This window comes from Ciconia boyciana, chromosome 3 (assembly GCF_034638445.1).
Source record: "Ciconia boyciana chromosome 3, ASM3463844v1, whole genome shotgun sequence".
NCBI classification, from domain to species: Eukaryota; Metazoa; Chordata; class Aves; order Ciconiiformes; family Ciconiidae; genus Ciconia; species Ciconia boyciana.
In genome coordinates, this window is record NC_132936.1 from 115,431,342 (window position 1) to 115,452,219 (window position 20,878).

General features: G+C 39.7%; 1 protein-coding gene across 11 annotated transcripts in view; it reads left to right on the forward strand.

The window, feature by feature from the left end:
* The window catches only part of MAP4K3 (mitogen-activated protein kinase kinase kinase kinase 3), a 91,431-nt gene that overhangs the window by 34,983 nt on the left and 35,570 nt on the right, over positions 1-20,878 (forward strand). For 8 of the 11 annotated variants that reach the window (XR_012041711.1, XM_072857203.1, XM_072857204.1 and 5 more), the window contains 6 exons: positions 2,429-2,504; positions 3,531-3,589; positions 6,275-6,337; positions 17,698-17,756; positions 18,945-18,983; positions 19,285-19,338. Coding sequence is in view for 10 of the 11 variants with exons in the window: in XM_072857203.1 (XP_072713304.1) it covers positions 2,429-2,504; positions 3,531-3,589; positions 6,275-6,337; positions 17,698-17,756; positions 18,945-18,983; positions 19,285-19,338 (350 nt within the window). In the remaining variant the exon portion in view is untranslated. The remainder of the gene's footprint in view (positions 1-2,428; positions 2,505-3,530; positions 3,590-6,274; positions 6,338-17,697; positions 17,757-18,944; positions 18,984-19,284; positions 19,339-20,878) is intronic. The other 3 variants (XM_072857205.1, XM_072857207.1, XM_072857208.1) reach the window with 3 other exon arrangements.

Here is a 20,878-nt window from a genome sequence, read left to right on the forward strand (position 1 = left end):
GCTGCTTTTATGGGGATGCTTGGATAGTCTGCAGAGTTGTGTGGGTGAGGTAGAGATTAAGATGTGAATTTACCACCTCTTTGAGGAGTGCCGTACTACATCTTTAAATCATTCTAAACTCAGACAAAGGTGAAATGTTTAATGTGTAAAAACAAAACTAAAAACACTCAATCAGGTTATTTGGGTGTAATCAGAAAGGTCTCCCCTTGATACAGTCGCTGTTCATTTGGCAGCAATATCTATAACTGACATTTTGAGTGTTTTTCTCTACCCCAACTCATGGAGGACCTCAATTGGTTTCCCATTCAGGCAAAGACAAAGTTTCCTTTTTGGACTCTGCTTTCACTCCCTTAAGAATAAACCTTTGGAGATGTTCGCAACTGCCTGTTCACCACATTTCTGCGACAGTGACTCTCATGATAGATGTGATATTAGCTGAAAAGGTTGCAAAGAGGAAAGTGCTCATGTTTTATCTTCAGCACACTGTAATTTTTGAGGATAAGATTGCTCTTGAGATCTGTGCTGTGATTACAATTGTGCCCAAATGGCATTTGTGTTGGGGAAGTTAACCTACATTCCTTTGTCCTCTTGCACAGCTCAGGTGTCAGCTGTTTGTATTGGTTTGTTGTCAGTGTAGGTCTTTCAAGGTGACTTGAGGACTTTGTCCTCATGACCAAGAGATGAGAGTTTGACTTGTTCCAGTAACTCTGTGGTCATGGAGAGGGAGGTGTGAGGGCAGGCTCTGCCTGTTGTGCAGTACAAACGTCTCTGGCAGGATGCAAGGAATAAGCACAACACAGCTGCAAAGGCAAAAATACCTCCCACCCCCACTACAGTCAGGCTCCTGGTGCTGGCATTACAGATGTGCACACATCATGTGCAAGTGGGCAATGCCTCTTAACAAAAGATTATAAATAAGCAACCTTTTAGGACTTAGAGTGTTTGAAATACTGAAGTAGAAAACAAGATCATACCTTGAAACACATCCTGAGCTATAGCAAACCGTTTTTAAAACTCAAAAGAATGCACAATAGACAAACCAGAACTGAGGAACGGGAGGATTGGCATAAGTTACAAGAAGTGAAAAACTGCCTGTGAGATATGTGGGAGAAAATACATACCCACAATCTGTAAGTCTCTCCAGTTTCAAAAAAGACCAAAGTGAACATAAATGGGAGGTGAAACACTATGTACATGTGTTGGGTCCTAATATAAAGCAAGGAAGTAGTGTGTGATGGAAAGGGGAGAAGGGAAATAATGCTTTCAGATAATATTTGGGGGATAAACAGAATTGTTGAGCTATTTGTGACTGTGATAGTACAGCAGTTGAAGCTCTCTAACTCTGTCATCGCTTTGTTCTCAAAAGTTGCCAAGTGAAGATTATAATTAGTATGTATATATAATTAGTAAGTATAAAAGCAAAGCTAACATACCAGAACATCAAATTTCTGACATTATTGTGTCAGGTTGCTTTAATTAAAAATTGTTTTGCTGCCACATATTGAACACAGAAATGTAGCGAACATGCACTTCTCAGAGATTACTTGGGCTAACATTATGGAGAATGAACTTTTTTTTCCTAAAGAGTAAGACTTCATTGCAGAGGGCATACTGAGAGCACACTGTTAGGATTTATGTTGCTAATTTTGGGGCCTGATTGTATACAGCAGTCAACTGGTCTTGTACTCTTGTTAAGAAACCTTAAGTTATAGTTTCTAAGAGAACCTGCAGTAGTGGATATAGAAAGAAGAGAGAAAATCCAACAAAGGCAATGAAAAGAAAGCCAAGTCTTAAAGTTCATGTCACTTCATCCTGTAGAGAAGTAAATGGAAATCCAGCAAAAAGGTAGAAGTGGAATGTAAATACGAAGGTGAATTTGTAGAAATGATGGCATCGCTCTTGCCACGCAGCACAAGAGTACCAGGAATACTCCCTTCTATTCATCTCTGAAAACCTCAGGCTAACTTTTCATCCACTTAAAGAAACTAACTGATGACTTTTTAGGAATCGGTTTAGGTTAGAAGCTGGGAAAATGATTGGGGTATCTAAATGAAGGAAATGCTGCCAGTAAGAGTTAGTCTTACTGCTTATTTTGGAAACTACCAATACCCTTAAACTGAAAGGCACAAAAAGGAAATGTTATCTCAGCAAAGACAAATGCTGGCCAGCATTGTCTTTATTTGCTCAAATCCAGTGTTTTAAAAACCCTTACCTTGAAGCTGAAGACACTCTACAGATAAAATGTCTCCAAACAATTCTATCTTTAATGTACAAAAACATACATGCAGTCTTTATTTTTAGCTTCTGCTTGATTGCTTCATTTATTTTTTGATACTATGCTAAAGAAACCTGCTAAAAACTAGGTACGCAATACTGGGTTTCAAGTGAGTATATTTTGGTATTGAAGTATTTTATTTTTCTGTTCTAGCCTCTTGTAGTGCCTCACAGAATTCATTCGACAAGTAGAAATGTGAGAGAAGAAAAGACACGCTCTGAAATAAACTGTAAGCATGTGTAATATGACAACATGAAATATTCTTAAAATAATAATTGATATTCCCTTACTTCAACTGGTATTCTGGGTATCTAGCACATATAGAAACATTTTTAGTAATATATAGGAAAATAAACTTATGCTGTTTCACTTACAGGTATAGGTTCTAGATGACCATGCAAAAGAAAATATTAGTGTAAAACACTTGAAGACACCCTTTGTCTGCACTTGAGCAAATCTCACTATTGCTTCATCTTAATTGAACAGGATGCAACCTGAGCTCATCTAAGAGCTGATTGGTATAGCTTCATGTGCCACTCCAGCAAGGATATTTGGAGTGATGCCAGATTCTGCTGGGTAACAGAATGGCAGAGGAAGATTTTTCTTCCTTAATTTAGTATCTTGTTGTAGTTTTTGCTTTTGAATTGAAACAGTCATGTAGAAATCAGAAAGGAGGAGGTTGATCACTGGCCATTAAAAGCAGATTCCATCCCCCAAATTGTAGTGATTCTTTTGCTTGAATTAAATCAGAGCAATACCTGGAGCTTTAGTTGTCTTTTCTTAAGCTAAAATTGAGAGGAGGAGTGTTAAAGAGTATCTGCCAGAGAGTTGTCCTAGAAGACGTGATTAGCTCTCTCCAAACTTCATTCAAGGCTCTTTAGTGCTAGTGAATCTCCCAGAAGAACAGATCCAAGAGTGAATTTACACAATGGATGTGTTTTTTCTATAAATTACAGCTGTATTGCTCCTCTAAAGAGTGCACTTCACTGCCCTGTTTGCTGAATGGTTTTCCTGATCCTTCTATTGAATAGGTGGGGCAAATGGTGATTGTACTGTCTTTGTGATAGTAGAATACTTTCTGTGCCCATTAGTTTCCATCATGCACAAGTTCGGTATGTGCATGTGTCAGAAGTTTCCGTCAGTGGGAATAAGATACACTCATTAAACTGGATTTTTCTTTTTGGTAGCCTTTGGAGTTAAAGTTTGTCTAATTACAGTCCAACTTAAATTCTTGTTTTCCTTTTCTCCTCTTTAGTTGGTCAAGTAAAATTTGATCCACCCTTGAGGAAAGAGACAGAGCCGCATCATGAATTTGTGAGTAACAAGCAGCATGGGCTATGCTCTGCACATTATTCCCTGCAAATATCTGTGGAGGAGGAGAAATCCAAGATGTGTAGCATACTTCCTTAGCACTACTAAACTTGGTAGTGATTTTTCTGACAAGTCATAACATATTGGTCCTAAATTTTTTTTGTGCCATTACACTATATGCAGCAAGACGCCTTATTTGTGGGCTCTGCCAGGTGTGATGTGTGTGCTAAGCAACAGCCCTTTGTCTTGTGGGTTTCCTCTGTCCTTTATATCTCATTGCCAAGTATATAATTCCATTTATTTATAGTTATTTTATTAATTGTAGAATTACTGTGCGTACTCAAATGTTTCTCTCCCTTGTGCTTGTATTGACAATGACTGATAATGGAAATAATAAAATTGAGAGCCTGGGAAAGAGGTGTGATCCATTTTAGAAAATTGGATTTTTGTGGGGTTGTTATTTTCCCACACAAAAATCTTCCTGTGGCCCTGCATCACACCTGAGCCACGCTGAGTCTGGCAGTTGATGTATTCTGTAAAGGTGTATGGCCCATGTTTTCTTCTTACGGACCCATCAATACAAGGGGTATGAGAACTCAAGCAGTGAGGGAAAAGGCGTCTGTGCTGTCTCATGCACTCAATTGCACTACCTTCCTCTCTTTTATGGAGACTGTTGCTTTCCACACTTGTGCACTCGGGCAGTTTCTTCACATTCCTGGATAAAAAAGACACTCCTTTGCTTCCTTACTGCAGACTTCTTTGTTCTCTTTGTGTTTCTAAGGCAGGTGTTAAGGTGAAAAAGTTGACTTAGTGCATAGGTGGGAGGGACATTGGCTTTGCCCTGAGTTGGCCTTGGAAAGGGTGTGTACCTAGGAATGTACTTCCTCTTTTGTAGTCTACAAACCACTTATGAGTGGCATTTCTGACGCAGATTTCCTTATATTGCTCTGTAGTTGTAATAAAATCTCCTTCCCAGTGCCTTGTCCTTTGGTAGTGGGTCAGCTGGCTCTGTGTGTATGAGGGCATATATAATCTTGCTCTTCCTTGGCAACTGGCTGGACAGGTAGTCTGCTGTTTCTGGTGCCTGTTTGAGATGGAGGAGAGTAGCTTACCAAATCACACATAGGACTTAGGCAATTATTTCAGAGATGTTATTTAGACCTTGACATAACTGCATAACAACATCATTTAGGATCCCTAGTTATACAAGTGTTTATTAAATATGATAATGAAGTCAGTGTTTCTACCATAAACTCATCAGTTAACTCAAAATGATTTTTTGAATCGATTCCAAGTTATTCTGGCTTTGCTTCCCTGTTGTATTGTCTGGATTATAACGAAAATACAATTGATAGTATTGTATAGTTCAAATTATAATGCTTTTGCTCCTTAAGAATTTTATTTATTTATACACACACAGAATCATAATTGCAAAAAGGTGTTAATGGAGAAGCTGAAGTTTTAAAAATACTTTTTCCATTTCTTTCTTCTTTTATCAGTCACTGACTATACAAACCAGTCAGTCGACAACTTTATGGGATGGAGAGGTGTTTTCATTGCACCTTAGGAACCCGAGTTGCTAAACTGGGGAGAGATTTTTCTGCAGGGTTTAAAGCACAAGTTTTGAGAGCACTTCTTCAGCAGATGTTCTCAGAAGGGACGAATCGAGCCTTTTCCTACCTTGTGCGTTAGCAATCAGGACCTTTGCACTTTGGAATCTCAGAAGCTCTTGCTGCTCCAAGAAGGGACTTGAATGATCCAGATTAATTCTTCTGATAAGGAAATCTCTTAGTATTGTCTATTCCTGTCAGAGTCTGGATAATTGAAACCTGTCCAAAGAACTTGCCTCATGTCCCTGTCTATAAGGAAGGTCTATAACTGCTTGTTTGGACCTTTCTGAAGAGGGAAATAAACTGCTCCACTGCTCATATCAGAATGAAGCATGCAGACCTGATCTGTCCTTTCCAGATAAAACAGAACTATGATTTTGAAAATTATAATGTTGGGTCTAGAGACCAAAGAAAAACGGTATTTTGTCATTAGATATAGAATTAATGGGGAATTTAAATTGGCATGTCAAATGCACACAAGAGGCCTGTTCAAAGAATGGGTGCTCTAGCAAAGAGCCTTAGCACAAAACAGGCTGAGGGAGAAGTTTGTAACAATCTACACGCTCTGGGAGAGAAAGTCTTTTAAACGGAAGTGGGAGTAGGAGATGCCTGTCTGTTCCTCCAGCAGTAACAGCGTGGATCCCTTTTCATTAAAGCAGTTCTTCTGACCCTTTTGCTTCTGTCTCACTAAAGCATGCTTAAACTTTATGCTTATTTACTTATGGGTATGAGTGCACAAGCCAAAGGACTGGACCACTGCAGCATGATGAGTTGTTATTGGTGGTGCACTGAGATGTTGAACTGGTGCATACTTGCCTCTTACTGAGGCAGTTTGTTGCTCCTTACCACAGCTCCGGTGATGAACAATAATTCATTATTTTTGGTGTGATTCAGTAGTGTTTGGTAATGTGACCATACCTGTAGCTGTGTTTTACCCCCCATCCCCAGAACTGTCTGAACATGGTTTGAGTTTCAACTAACAACTTTTTTTTTAGCAAGAAAATTTCCCTTTATGTATTTCTGGCTTTCAGTCACAATGTAAATAACTTGAGTTTCTTGATCTCTATCTAATGAACAGCCTGACAGTAACGATTTTTTGGACAATTCAGAAGAAATATACTACACTGCAAGATCTAACCTGGTATTTTCATCTTATGCTTTTCTTTGTCAGTGTTAGTTTTGTCTTTGTTTTCCTTTTTCAAAGCTCATGTTTTGTCCTGTTATTGTACTGGTGTTTTCATCGGTGTAAAAGTCATTCAATGTAAGGATTAGTCTATATGTGTATTTCTGTAATGAAGGAAGGAATTCTTACTATGTGCAGTATTGAAAGTATTTAACCTGTGTTCGTGTTTAGTTGAATCACTTTTATAGAAGGGGCTCAGTATTGTGCAGTCATTCTGATTTCTTTATTTAACTGCCTTACAGTGCATAACTTGTTAATTTTTTGGAGGGTGATTAAAAATAGAAGAGACATTCTCTTCTTATTTTTGTCTGGTAGTTCCTTTAAATAGTCTCATGAAAGACTACAAAATTGCATACATGTAAGTCTCTGAATTCTCCAGATGGTAATTATGTTACAGAATGAATATACACTTAACACAAACAACAGAAAGTGGGGTCACAAGTTTTTTCAATAGCATTTGGCATTGTTTATAGTCTGATACATTTTCCAAATTTCCTCTTACTGCGCTGCTAAGAAATTTGGTTGTTAGCATTGCAGTGTAGAAAATACTCTAGAAAGTGAGTTTCCTTATTTCTCTGCTCTTTAGACACTATGTAGTTAGAAAAGTAATGCTTTTAAATCTTGGACATCTTCATATACTATTGAAAAAAAAAAATGAAGAAACGTTTTGTCCTAGATGAAAAGCATTATTCTGCTAACTTTATTTGCTTTGTGAGATGTTTAATGTAAGTGCACTGAGGGGGAAAATGGAAAACTGGGGTGTTTGGGAATGGCCTTGTTTTGGTTTTTATGTGGTTGTTTTTGTTTTGGATTTTTTTTGTTTGTTTTGGCATCAGATGGCTTGGTGTGACTTGAATCTGCCAATGCCATAGTTACTGAGAGCTTAGACTGTCTTCCCCATTCTTGGAAGGAACTTCCTGTATTGCTTGATTATAAAAATGTTTCACCAATTGTTTTGAGATCAGTAGCTTAGATTTCTCTGTATGCGGTTGGGAACACCTCCATCCTGTGTAATTGCTCTGGTTTTGGGTGTGTGGTTTTGGTTTTTTGGTTTGCTTTGCTTTTGATTTTGTCTTTTCAGTTTAACACTTTTAAAAATCTTTTTCAGGTTACTTTCAGTGTTGTCGCATAGCTTGCTAGCCTACTATCTGTGGGTCTAAGAAACAAATGAGAACATGTTCCCTAACTGGACTGTCCTTTCCCATCCTTCTTTTGCCCCATGCTGTTCAGTACACTCTTCAAAACTGATTACTATGATAAAGCTCATAAAGTACTATTGTTGTCACAATCATGAGAGGGTTTTTAAAGTCAATCGACAGTGCTTTCTGTGTCTCACTGCTTTCTTCACAACCTCCTGTGCTCATTGTGAAACAAAGAGGAGAATTCTGATTTTTTGGTGGTAATGCTTCACCCGTTTGTGAGATTTTTCCAGGAAGGCACAATCCTTCTGGAAATCAGAACAAATATTTAGTAGTTGGTTCATTCTTCTGTTGTGGACCAGGACATACTAATGAGACTTTCTCTCTCTGTCTCTCTCCTTCCTGCTCTGACAATATTGGCTTCAGATGTGTTCAATGACCATACTCACTCCCAGGGCTCCTGGTGGGTCTCTGCACTCCCCTGGGGTTTCCCTGTCTCAGGAAACCCCCCTGTACGCTGTGATCCCTCACTCCGCTGCAGAACGCACGTGCACCAGAGCTGATCACCTCTGCGAGTGACTGCTGGTGGCAGTTACGCCACGTTTAAATCTGCCACCGTCAGTCCTGCCCTTGCCCACGCCTCGTCAGCTGCTCTTGTGAGAGCCGCCGGCTCCTGGCAGGCCTCTGCACTCCCCTGGGGTTTCCCTGGCTCAGGAAACCCCCCTGTATGCCATGATCCCCCACTCTGCTGTTGAACATGTGTGCACCGGAGCTGATCGCCTCTGCGAGTGACTGTTGGTGGCGGCTACATAGTGTTTGGCAGCGTTGAATGCGTTGATGATAACTTCCTTCTCCAAGTGATAGAGGAGCCAACGAGGAGAGGTGCTATGCTGGACCTTGTTCTCACCAACAAGGAGGGGCTGGTGGGGAATGTGAAGCTCAAGGGCAGCCTTGGCTGCAGTGACCATGAAATGGTGGAGTTCAAGATCCTTAGGGCACTGAGGAGGGTGCACAGCAAGCTCACTACCCTGGACTTTAGGAGAGCAAACTTTGGCCTCTTCAGGGATCTGCTTGGTAGAATACCATGGGATAAAGCCCTGGCGGGAAGAGGGGACCAAGAAAGCTGGTTAATATTCAAGGATCACCTCCTCCAAGCTCAGGAGTGATGCATCTGAACAAAGAGGAAGTCAGGCAAAAATTCCAGGAGGCCTGCATGGATGAACAAGGAGCTCCTGGACAAACTCAAACACAAAAGCTTACAGAGGGTGGAAGCAAAGACAGGTAGCCTGGGAGGAATACAGAGAAACTGTCCAAGCAGCCAGGGATCAGGTTAGGAAAGCTAAAGCTCTGATAGAATTAAATCTGGCCAGGGACATCAAGGGTAACAAGAAAAGCTTCTATAGGTATATTGGTGATAAAAAGAAGACTAGGGAAAATGTGGGCCCTCTCCAGAGGGAAATGGGAGACCTGGTTACCTGGGATATGGAGAAGCCTGAGGTACTCGATGACTTTTTTTGCCTTGGTCTTCACTGGCAAGTGCTCAAGCCACACTACCCAAGTCACAGAAGGCAAAGGCAGGGACTGGGAGAATGAAGCACCGCCCACTGTAAGAGAAGGTCAGGTTCAAGACCATCTAAGGAACCTGAAGGTGCACAAGACCATGGGACCTGATAAGATGCATCTGTGAGTTGTGAGGGAACTGGCGGATGAAGTTGCTAAGCCACTGTCCATCATATTTGAAAAGTTGTGGCAGTCTGGTGAAGTTCCCACTGACTGGAAAAGGGGAAACATAACCCCTATTTTTAAAAAGGGAAAAAAGGAAGAGCCGGGGAACTACAGGCCAGTCAGTGTCACCTCTGTGCCCAGCAAGATCATGGAGCAGATCCTCCTGGAAACTATGCTAAGGCACATGGAAAATAAGGAGGTGATTGGTGACAGCTAACATGGCTTCACTAAGGGCAGATCGTGGCTGACAGATTTGGTGGCCTTCTATGATGGGGTTACAGTGTTGGTGGATAAGAGAAGAGCAACTGACAACATCTACCTGGACTTCTGCAAAGCATTTGAGACTGTTCTGCACAACATCCTTGTCTGTAAATTGGAGAGACATGGATTTGACAGGTGGACAAGGAATTGGCTGGATGGTCACACTCAAAAGAGTTGCAGTCAGCGCTTGACGTCCAAGTGGAGACCAGTGACGAGTGGTGTTCCTCAGGGGTCGGTATTGGGACTAGCGCTGTTTAACATCTTTGGCGACATGGACAGTGGGATTGAATGTACCCTCAGCAAGTCTGCCGATGACACCAAGCTGTGTGGTGCGGTCAACAACGCTAGAGGGAAGGGATGCCATCCAGAGTGATCTTGACAGGTTTGAGAGGTAGGCTCGTGTGAACCTCATGAAGTTCAACAAGGCTAAGGGCAAGGTCCTGCGCATGAGTCAGGGCAATCCCAAGCACAAATACAGGCTGAGCAGAGAATGGATTGAGAGCAGCCCTGCCAAGAAGGACTTGGGGTACTGGTGGATGCAAAGCTGGACACGAGCCGGCAGTGTGCACTTGCAGCCCAGAAAGCCAACCGTATCCTGGGCTGCATCAAAAGACGCATGGCCAGCAGGTTGGGGGAGATGATCCTGCCCCTCTACTCCACCCTGGTGAGACCCCACCTGGAGTACTGCGTCCAACTCTGGAGTCCTCAGCACAGGAAAGACACGGACCTGTTGGAGCGGGTCCAGAGGAGGGCCACAAAAATGACTGGAGGGATGGAACACCTCCCCTATGAAGAAAGGCTGAGAGAGTTGAGGTTGTTTAAGTCTGGAGAAAAGGCTGCGGGGAGACCTTATAGCAGCCTTCCAATACCTGAAGGGGGCCTACAAGAAAGCTGGAGAGGGACTTTTTGCAAGGGCATGTAGTGATAGGACAAGGTTTTAAACTGAAAGAGCGTAGATTTAGATTAGATATAAGGAAGAAATGTTTTACAATGAGAGTGGTGAGGCACTGGAACAGGTTGCCTAGAGAAGTTACAACATTGGTGGATGCCCCATCCCTGGAAATGTTCAAGGCCAGGCTGGATGGGGCTTTGAGCAACCTGGTCTAGTAAGAAGGTGTCACTACCCATGGCAGGGGGGGTGGAACTAGATGATCTTTAAGGTCCCTTCCAACCCAAACCATTCTATGATTCTATATGTGGATTTTTCAAGCGTCATCAAGACGAAAATATTATACTTTTTCACAAGCATAATGTATCACCTACTACTGTTGGGCTCTTTCCCATGCTGTTCTACTTGTTTTATAAAATACCTTATGGGCAACAACTCTTTTGCAGAGCTATGTATCTCTAAGATCCTACAAAAAAAATTTATCAGAAATTGAGGTATATTTTGGGTAGCATAAGTCATAAAGATATACAGTCAAGGTGGAAAGAAAATTTGGGGAGTGAGTGAGAGTATTTTTACCTATTACCTAGCACTTTGCACAGCTGCATGGATTATATGGCAGCTTATGCAGTCACCATGCACGTTACGTTTTTAAAATTTGACACTTACGATGTGGTTACCCTTAAAAATTATTCCTCTCCTTTTCCTCTTCCCCCTCCCTCCACCTCTGTGCTCCTGAAACAGCTACCTGGATCTGCCAGAAGAATGGAGAAATCCAGTACAGGTCTTGTTTGCAGGGAAAATTCAGTGTCCAAGCCCCAGTATCCCTTAATGCAAATGACAAACAGACAAGGACAAGATAGTACTTCTCTTTGATCTTCTACAAATATACCCCTTTGTTTCATATCTAAATAAATAACAGAATATTTTGCTCTAGGTACAAGGCTCTTTTTCAGGATAGATCTCTTTTTCTGCAACTAGCCAACAAGTTTCTCAGGAACTTACTTGGGTACCTTCCATCGTTTGAGATCATCTTGCACATGATCCTTCCTGTCATTTCGAGTTCCTCATGTTCCTATTCTGGTCACTGTGCTGTGTTTTGGCAGCTGTTTTCTGACAATCTCCTTTGCAGAAAAGGGTTTAGAGGTCCCGCCAGACAAGGAGGGGACTACACATCAGCAGTAGTCCAGCATTCCTCTGCTGCTCCTGAGGCAGAGTTGCCCTTCCTGTCCTCAGCCGCCTCTCGTGTATGTGGTTGGTCTGTCCTAGCTGCAAGACTTTTTCGTTGGGTATGTTAAACCCCATGGGGTTTTGTTGCCTACACCTCCAGCTTGTTGAGGTTCCTCTAACTAGCTGCCCACTTTTTTTTGTTGTTGTTGTTAGACAGTGGTCTCATAATAATGTTGGCCAGCTATCTCAGCACCTTGGATGCATTCCACCTGGTCCTAGTCTGCATGATACTAACTGATTTGTAACACTATAGCTAGTGATTTTTTTTTTCCCCTTTGTATTAGGGGAAAAATTAAATGTTTCTGCATTGGACTTTATATAATTTACCCTGGAGTATTCAACACACAGTGAAAAGTGTTGAATTCTACTGTTTTAGAAAGTGACAGAGTTAAACAGAACCTGGATTTGTTATCTCAGGTTCCAGCCTACAATTGTTTTCAGTTGTTATGAACTTAGCATTCATTTTAGACTTCTTTAGCAAAGAATTCAGTAAGAAGTTTGCAGTTACCATGCAATCTTCACTGTTGTATTTGCCAGATGCATTTATACATTTGGTCCTATTTAAATAATTTGGTCATGGTTGGGTTTTGGTTTGTTTTGGCTTATAAATATATTCTGGGTTTAATAATTTGTAATAGTTTTTGATAACAATTTTAGGAATGCAGTGTTTCAGCGTAGCTATTCTGTGTTAGTTAATTATTTGTGGCAGAAAAACTAAAATATTGATAGGAAAAGATTGAATTAAAGAGATCGACCCAGATAACAGAACTTTGCCCAGAAGCCTTTTTCTTTGGTTTAAGTCATTTTTCTCCTCACTACACATGCATACATATGCTTTTCCTTTGTTGCAAGCCATGAAGACTCCTATCCTACTTATCTGCAATATGTTTTTAGAGTTATGTTAGCTGTCAGCACTGAATTGCAGAGAGTCTTCATACTTATGAAGTCCTTGTGATCAGAAGAAAATAAGTGGAAATGGGGGGGGAAGTGCCTAAGGGTTTGGGACGTGGTTTTTACTCTTTCTTTTCCTTCCCTGTATGTTTTGGGTATTTTCTGCCTTGGCAAAAGTAACTGAGAAAAGGAGATGTTTTATTGCTAGGAGGCAGTTTAAAAATGCTGTGCACAATTGCCTCTTGTATTGAGGCCTTACCATAGCTAGCTAGGGGGATGTTCCATTATATGGGTATGAAATAGTGCTCTTTGTGCCAAGTGGACATTCATAGACAAAATGCATAGAGAACTGAAATACAAGGGGAGAGGGGAACAGTGGTTGTGTAGCAGTAATGCACAGTAAAACCTCAGTCAGTCAGTCACCAGGGAAGAATTATATTTAGCATGTTTAAAAAAAATATACATATAACTTGCTATTTCTGATGTGTTAAGCTATCCAAAGAAATTCAAGAATGCACTTTTTAATGAAATAAAGGCATTAAAAGTATAGCATATGTATTAGGTAGTGTTAGGCTTCTTTTAAAAATAACATCCTCTTTTATGAAGCAATGTGGTAGGAATTGTTTAATCATTTTACTGAGAAAGAGATGTGTATGTGCCTTCTTGTTTGATATGTTAGTAGTCCAAAGTTGATTTGTATTCTTTGAAATTCAGAGTTACTTCCCCAGCACTTTGTGGATTTAAAGTCTCAATTTTTTCACTTCAAATGATCTTGTTTCTCACTAGATTTCAGGAACAGAAAGTATAGAAAGTAACTGTGAATTGCTGGTTCACTGTATACATTGTTTTGTTTTTTGAAGGACTGAACACCTAAAAATAGATTTCCAGTACAGCTCAGCCCTACAGAACAAATCAGGAACACAAGACTGTCAAAGTTACAGTAACAATTAATTCATCATGAAATTCTGCAGAAAATAAATAGCAGTTTTTGAAATTTAAACTGCAGAAGGTGTTGTAGATTTTATCATTCGTGGGGAATTTGTTTCATAGCGTGGCCTTACCACCAAATTTGTCTTTGCTTTGAGGAAATCTTTATGCTCTTTTTAGTCGTGATTACTTTGCATGTGTGATTTATCTGAAGGTGTGATTTGCCTTTCTATATTACTTCTTCATTTAATATTACCCAGGCTGTTGAGAAGAACTGATAATTATTCCCTGTGTTACCTTTTTTCCAAAATGATCATTGCCAGCAAATATCACTCTCTTGTACACAGTTTTGTTGATTCAGGAATGGGTCGTTGGTAGTCTGAGGCTGAACACAGAATAATCTGGGGTTGCATCTTTGATTTAACACCAAACTTATTGACCTCTTCTAATTCCTGCTGGCTGTAGTTCTCAAGATTCTCTTGGAGAATATCTGTCTAGTCACTCAGATTTATTCTGTGTGAATGTCGTCTGATCTAAAAAGAATTTTAATTAACCAGTCGGCATTGTATGTATGTTAAATGAAAATATCAATGTAGATTCATAAAAGTTGTTGGTTACTTCAGGGATGCAGAAGAGGTTACAGCTTTTATTAAGCCAATTGTTGCATCATTTAGTAATTATTGCTAATCTGTTCTTCCCAGTGGGAATCCATAACTGGTAAGATTTTTTGTTTTTTGAAAAATACCTTTATGTTTGGCTTTAAAAAAAAAAAAATCTAGTTATACTGGTTGCTCTGATAAAGTATAACAGCTCATTGGAGGCTTTGCAGGATACATGCAGTATTTACCGATGTTTTTGTATCAAATATGTAGCTAGAAGGTTTATAAAATTGTAACTTCTGGATACATTTGGAATAGAGGGCACAAGAAAAAATGTTGCACTTTAAAAGCTCTCTAGCTCTCAGTATTTATCTGTCAAGAGTGCAAAAGAAGGAATTTCCGTAGCAATGGATTACTTCTCCCTGTTTGGAGTGAAAACCAGCAATATTTAAAGGACTTAGAAGAATACTAACAAGCTAGTTAAGGCAAAAAATATACATATCGAATTAGAATCATAGTCAAATAAATGCTAATAGGCAGCACAATAGTAAACTGAATCAAAACAAAGCCTTTGTCCTTTTAAAGCATTTAAACATAAGTCATTCTGGCAGATGTCATTTTTCATAAAGAAAATTCCAGTAAGGCTTAAAAAGTCTGATGATAGATGAAGGCTCCTAATGTTTTATGGGGGTTTGCTTATTTTCTTTTATTAATTTTCCTGTCATTGCTGTACAATGTATATAGCCATACATTGCACAGTGTGTAAATTAAAATGGACAGACGTTTTGGCTGTGTCCAGCATAGGATCTTCGTTTCCCTCTTTTGATTAATGTGAATTTGCAACATGTAGACAAAATGCTTGTCACTTTAAGGTGAAAATCTCAGATTTCATTATACTGACCTGGGGTTATTTTTCTCAACGGCCTCACAGTCTTTGTTCTGGTGTCCTCTTACATAGACTCACACAACCTGTTTAACCTCCTTGTTTGTGAGTCTGGTGTCATCTTATGTTTCCAGTCTTGTTGTTTTCTGCTCTAGAGCCTGAATCCTCAAAACACCTGTGCTTACATGTGGAAGTTTTTGAGATTGCATGAAGTAATATAAGTACTCACAGTAAAGAAGGTTAAATCTGTGATTCTTTGTGGTGGATTGGAGTATGTCAACTGGTGGTGAGGACCAGCAGAAGGGAATTGCCTGGATAAGGTGGCAGATATTGGGAGTGATGAAGAGACTGAAATTGTGGAGGGCCTAGGATGGCCTTTTTTGAGGAAAGGAGACTTGTTGAGCTTGTTTGGAGCAAGGAGCAGGAGGAGTTGAGATTCGGGCATAGGAGAAGGATGAAACCGTGAAGAAGGAAGATAAGGATAGCAGAAGGGATCAAAGACACCCACAACTGAGGCCTGACCCCTTCCACCTGCTACCTCGCAGAGCACGGGACACGTTCCTGGAGAGAAGTGAGCCTTCCTCCCCACCGGCACGGTCACTTGTGCCCCTTCTTTCCTGTCACCTAACTTTCTAGCTCCACTGACAGATGTCTAGGGGGAAAGTCGGGTGGCCCTTGTGAGTCAGATCCATAGAAGGGGATGGCGTTTGGTGGTTTGGGGGTTTCTTTGTTTAATTGTAGAAAAAAAGATGTGTAATAAAGTTGGTACAAAGATTGAAAAGTCAGTCTCTCCGTGGTTCAGAAAATGCCAGCATCAGGCTTGTCTTTACAATTTTCATTCGCCCCTCTGATCTATGCATTCTTTTACATAAAGTAATTATCAGTTACATATTTTTTTTTCCACAATATCTCACTTGTCTTGGGAAAATGTGGAAAGTCACCAAAGCAATCAAATGCTACTGACAGCTGTGGTAGAAACACCTATGTGGAAACTACTACTAAGCTTTACAGAGCAGAATTGAGGGCGCAGTAAACAACCTGGAACTCCTCACCGGGCAGAAAACAATATGTATAGCTTTGTATTAAAGTGATTGCCCTTCAGTCTGGAACTGAAAGCTGCAGTGGCTTCTGCTTCATCAGCTTGGAGCACTGGCAAATCTAGTGTGAGACTTTTCCTCTGATTTTCAAAAATGCCCTTTTGGAGATCAACCCCATAAGTTGTCATCTAATCCAAGCTTATTGCTCTTATTGCTTGGATATCTGGGGATCTTTCTGAAGGATGGCATGCTTTTGATATGGGCTCCAGCTGAAAGAGGCCTGTTCTAGAGACGATGTTGGGAGACGTTTAAAATGTTTCCTGGAAAGGAACAATGTAGCTCAATTTATCACTAACTTAGGTGATTGCCCTGGTTTCAGCTGGGATAGAGTTAATTTTCTTCCTAGTAGCTGGTATAGTGCTGTGTTTTGAATTAAGTATGAGAATAACATTGATAACACTGATGTTTTAGTTGTTGCTAAGTAGTGCTTATACTAGTCAAGGAGTCTTCAGCTTCCCATGCTCTCCTAGCGAGGAGGTGCACAAGAAGCTGGGAGGGAGCAAAGCTAGGACAGGTGACCCAGACTGGCCAAAGGGATATTCAATACTATATGATGTCATGCCTAATATATAAACTGGGGCAGTGGCTAGGCATCGGTCAGCAGGTGGTGAGCAATTGCATTGTGCATCACTTGCTTTGTATATTCTTTTGCCATTATTATTATTATTACTATTTTATTTCAATTATTAAAGTGTTCTTATCTCAACCCATGACTTTTCTTACTTTTGCCCTTCCAATTCTCTCCCCCATCCCACCAGGGGCGGAGGGTGGGTGAGCAGCTGTGTGGTGCTTGGTTGCTGACTGGGGTTAAACTGCAACAGTGATCAATAACTCCTTTCTCCTGGTGAATACACTCAGTATTTTGGGAGCAAATTTATGCTCAAATTTTTCCTATTGTGATCCACCTGAACTAAAAAATACCCTGTAATTACAGCAGTATCCTCCTGACAGATGCAGATTTGATGGTGCTTCAATATGGTTCCTGTATTCCTATTAATGCATTAAATTTGTATGCCATACATTGTCTATTGAATAATAGTGTTGGAGGCGTATTGCCTCTTCTTTTTCTAAGTAGCCCATGCTCCATGATTGCTTGAGTGCTTGACTTTGCTGTTTAATATTGTATTTTTCTTTTCAATACAAAAGGTGATTTTAAAGTATGCATGAGAATATACATAGTTATCCTTAAAATACGTATTGCTATAACCAGAGCTATAAAAACACTTTTACTGTCCTCTCTGCTTGTTTCTTTAATGTCCCCATGTGCTAAAGGTGTTTCAGGCTCCCTGCCAGAACTACTCCCCATCTGAAATGAGTACTATAATGTGCCAGTGAGGGATGGCGGGGTTCTCTACGGGGTCTGATAGATCACAAAGTACTTTGTTGTTGTTGTTGTTTTGTTTCCTTTTCTGCAGCCACCTTTATTTGAGCAAAGGATCTATGTGTCCAAGGAAGAGGCTAAAGTCAGAGTTTTAAAAGAAATTAGAGATGCAGCAAACTGGCAGAGAGGAGATTTTTGGGTGTGATGGGCTTGACAGTAGTGCTAGGGCCCAGGAAGGCCAGAGGAATGAGCTCGTTTGGTAGCTCAGGTGTGGCAGAGGGGATAACAGCAGCATGACACAGGGTATGTGTTTGATGCTCTCCTGTTCATCTTGAAGATTTGTTCTCTTTTATTTGTAGGATCTACAGCTAGAATATGGTCATGGTCCTCAGTGTGGGTACTTCTTGGGTGCAAATAAGTGAGTAAGCAACGGCATTTTCTGTCTTTAATTCATTCAAGACTGTTTTAATACAAAAATCACAAATGTTAAACACATTAGCTGAAACGGATGTAGTAAAATGTCAAGCTTGTTTATGTCAGTTACAATTCCAAAATCACTATTTATTTCTAAAATAATAGTAATTCCAATGATACAGAATTACAGCACTTTTCAGTATTTGAGGCTGTGTTGTCTATATTGTCTCTATGGTGCTGTAAGCTTCCTTTTAAGAGCTGTTATCTTGGTCTGCTTGTTAACAAAATGTTTGCATGATAGTTCCCACAGAGCACAATTTTACCCCACCTAGGAGCTACCAGTGCTGCTCTTTGACATTGCTTTATGCTCTTCTTCATGTTGTAGGGCACTAGGAACATTCAATTATGGATGCTTTAAAAAACAAAACTTACCTGTCTCAGCAAAGTCCTTTAGCTTCATGTTCATACGTTTAATAATTTTGTTGTATTAATAATATGAAATAGTTTTCCATGTAATTCTTCCTTTCTACCCAATTTCTTAATTTACATTTATGCATGTCAGAATTAGGATGCCTAGCTTTGCTTTGCTAAATTAAATCATATTAAAAAAAATGCAGAAAATCTAAGCATAGAACATGATATTTTTACGCAGTCTTTTAGTTGGGGAAAATAGGAAGACTGATACCTTCCGAAATCCTGTTGTTTCTCATCCCTGTGTTTTGCCTGCTATTCCTCCCTGTCTGTGTTTTCAGACAAAGACACAAAAATGAGGAAGTTCAGAATGTTACAAAAATTAACTAGGGAAGAATGAATTTATTCCAATAGTAGTTTAATCCTTTTGTCAGTCTTTTTTTTTTTTAATGATTATGATGATTTTTCTTGGATAGTGTGGATTTGTTTTAAATTGGAGTAAGCTAAGACAGTCCTTGTTTTACAGTACAAGGAACAAGGACCACTGCATTTAATAGCAATACATTAATAAATGCATATGAAAATGTTGTGTAAAAAATAAAAAAAAAGGCAGCTATGTTCATTTGTGTGTGGATGTTCAATGTGTGTTCTGAAAACCAGCTGCAATAACATGCTTTGGATTATTTACTGATAGAATCATAGGAGCATTTGCCCTGGCTTTTGATAATTAAGTTTGTGTGCCACAATTAAACTGTGTTCTTATTCTTATTTAATGCTGAAGGAGTCTCTTAAAATCAGTTGAAGAAGAACTGCATCAGCGGTAATTCTATATATATTTTTTTTTCCCATCTTGTGTGTTTCAAAGTCATTTGTGCGTTGATTTCTTATGTCTGTCACAACTAGTTCTTGTTTGTCCCTGTACTTGCTGAGAGGATATGGGAGAGGCTTAGTTGTCTGGATTGCAGCTGTGCTTTAAAGAATAATAATAATAATGATAAAAAGCTAAAAGACAGTAAAATTCTGTAAAAGAGGTAGTAGCCCTTGAGCTCAGAATTTTTCACAGTAGCCAAGGTAATTTTAATACAACTCACTCAACCATAGTACCTTGTTCATTTTCTTAGGGGACATGTGGCACATTTAGAAGATGATGATGATGCAGACGATGATGCTAAACAGTAAGTCCTTTCTACTTGTAAAAGTAAATAAATACATATAAAATCTGATTCTTGAATAGATGAAAACTTAAAAAAAAAAAAAAAAGGTGAATCATTCTATCCCTAATAGCTTTTTCTTCTTTTTCTTCTATAACATTTTTAAAGATAGGCATTTAATGTTGTTCCTAGATTACATCACCATAAGTTTTCTTACTCTGCTGATAAACTTGTGATAAATTGGGGAAAAAATATTATTCCTCGCTTGGCACAGTTGTCCTTTTATCTTCTATTGTTGAACAAAATCTTGGCGTAGTAACATTGAGTCTGACCCCAGTCCTGGTGTCTTCTTTAGAACTGATGACTGTATATTAAAATAAAGCTCATTAAAAATACCTAAAATACATACGTAACTGTCTTCTCTAGATGATTGAGTTTGTTCTGTCCACTTTTTCAGCTAGGAGGATGCTTGTACTGTTGCTTGATTTTGGAATAGAGCTGGCTCCCTTGCCACAGAGAGAGCAAGGTTATGTGACTGCAAAGGCAGTATCCAATAGGCATGTGTTAAATTAATTATGCTCATATTAAATTCCATTGGTATAAGTATTCTTGGGCTCTTTTTGATTGACAGATGGGAGCTGAAACAATTTAAAATGCACAGCCAGTATGTGGGAATTTACATTCCTAAATAAATCTGATGTAAAGACCAAAAAGCAAGATGCCATTGAGACAGAATTCTTGTTTACTTTCTGTTAATGGATAATTTTGAAAGCTTTTGCTTCATACCAGAAACCTGTAAAACCTGCGTTATCTATTGCTGACATCTATCTCTTACAGAAAACCAAATCTCTCTCTCTCTCTCCGCCCCCCCCCCCCCGTTCTTTTATAACAAAGGCAGTGGTTTTTATCACTGTACTGAGCATGAGGGACAGCCCCCTTCAAAAAGGGTAAAGCTACTGATAATGTCTGATGTCAGTTAGGTGACAAGTACATTAAACTTGCATTATTTAATGATCAACTTCTCAAAACACATGTATGTTCCCTGTTTGACACAAGTGATATTTATAGAAGAAAAATTATTTTTAGTCAGTTTTTAGCAGGCTTTATTCCCTTGCTAATTCCTTAAGAAATTCTTCATATTTCATTATTAAGCGGTCGTTCAAAGGCATGATTGATTATGCAGTTCATCAATAATACGAAGCTCACGTGTCTTATCTTGGAGAGGAAGAGGTTGATAATGCTACTCATTGATTTGCTCCCCTGCATTTGGACAAAGCTGAGAACCCGCTTTGCTCCTAGCTGGATAGACCTTCGTAATGAGAACTTGAGCTTCCTGCACTGTAGGATGTAATGGTCCCCTATAGCTCCATACTGCCAGCTCCACTCTGATGGCCTTCAGTGAAGATGCTCTGGATATCTGCGCTGCTGCAAGCCACCTCAGCTTTGTTCCTCCATCCGTACTAATCTCTGGATGTTTTTTGTGTACATCTCTGTGTCTGTCTGTTTGGTTTTGCTTAATGTTCCCCCCCCCTTTCTTACTCTGTTTGCAGCCAGTATCATCAAA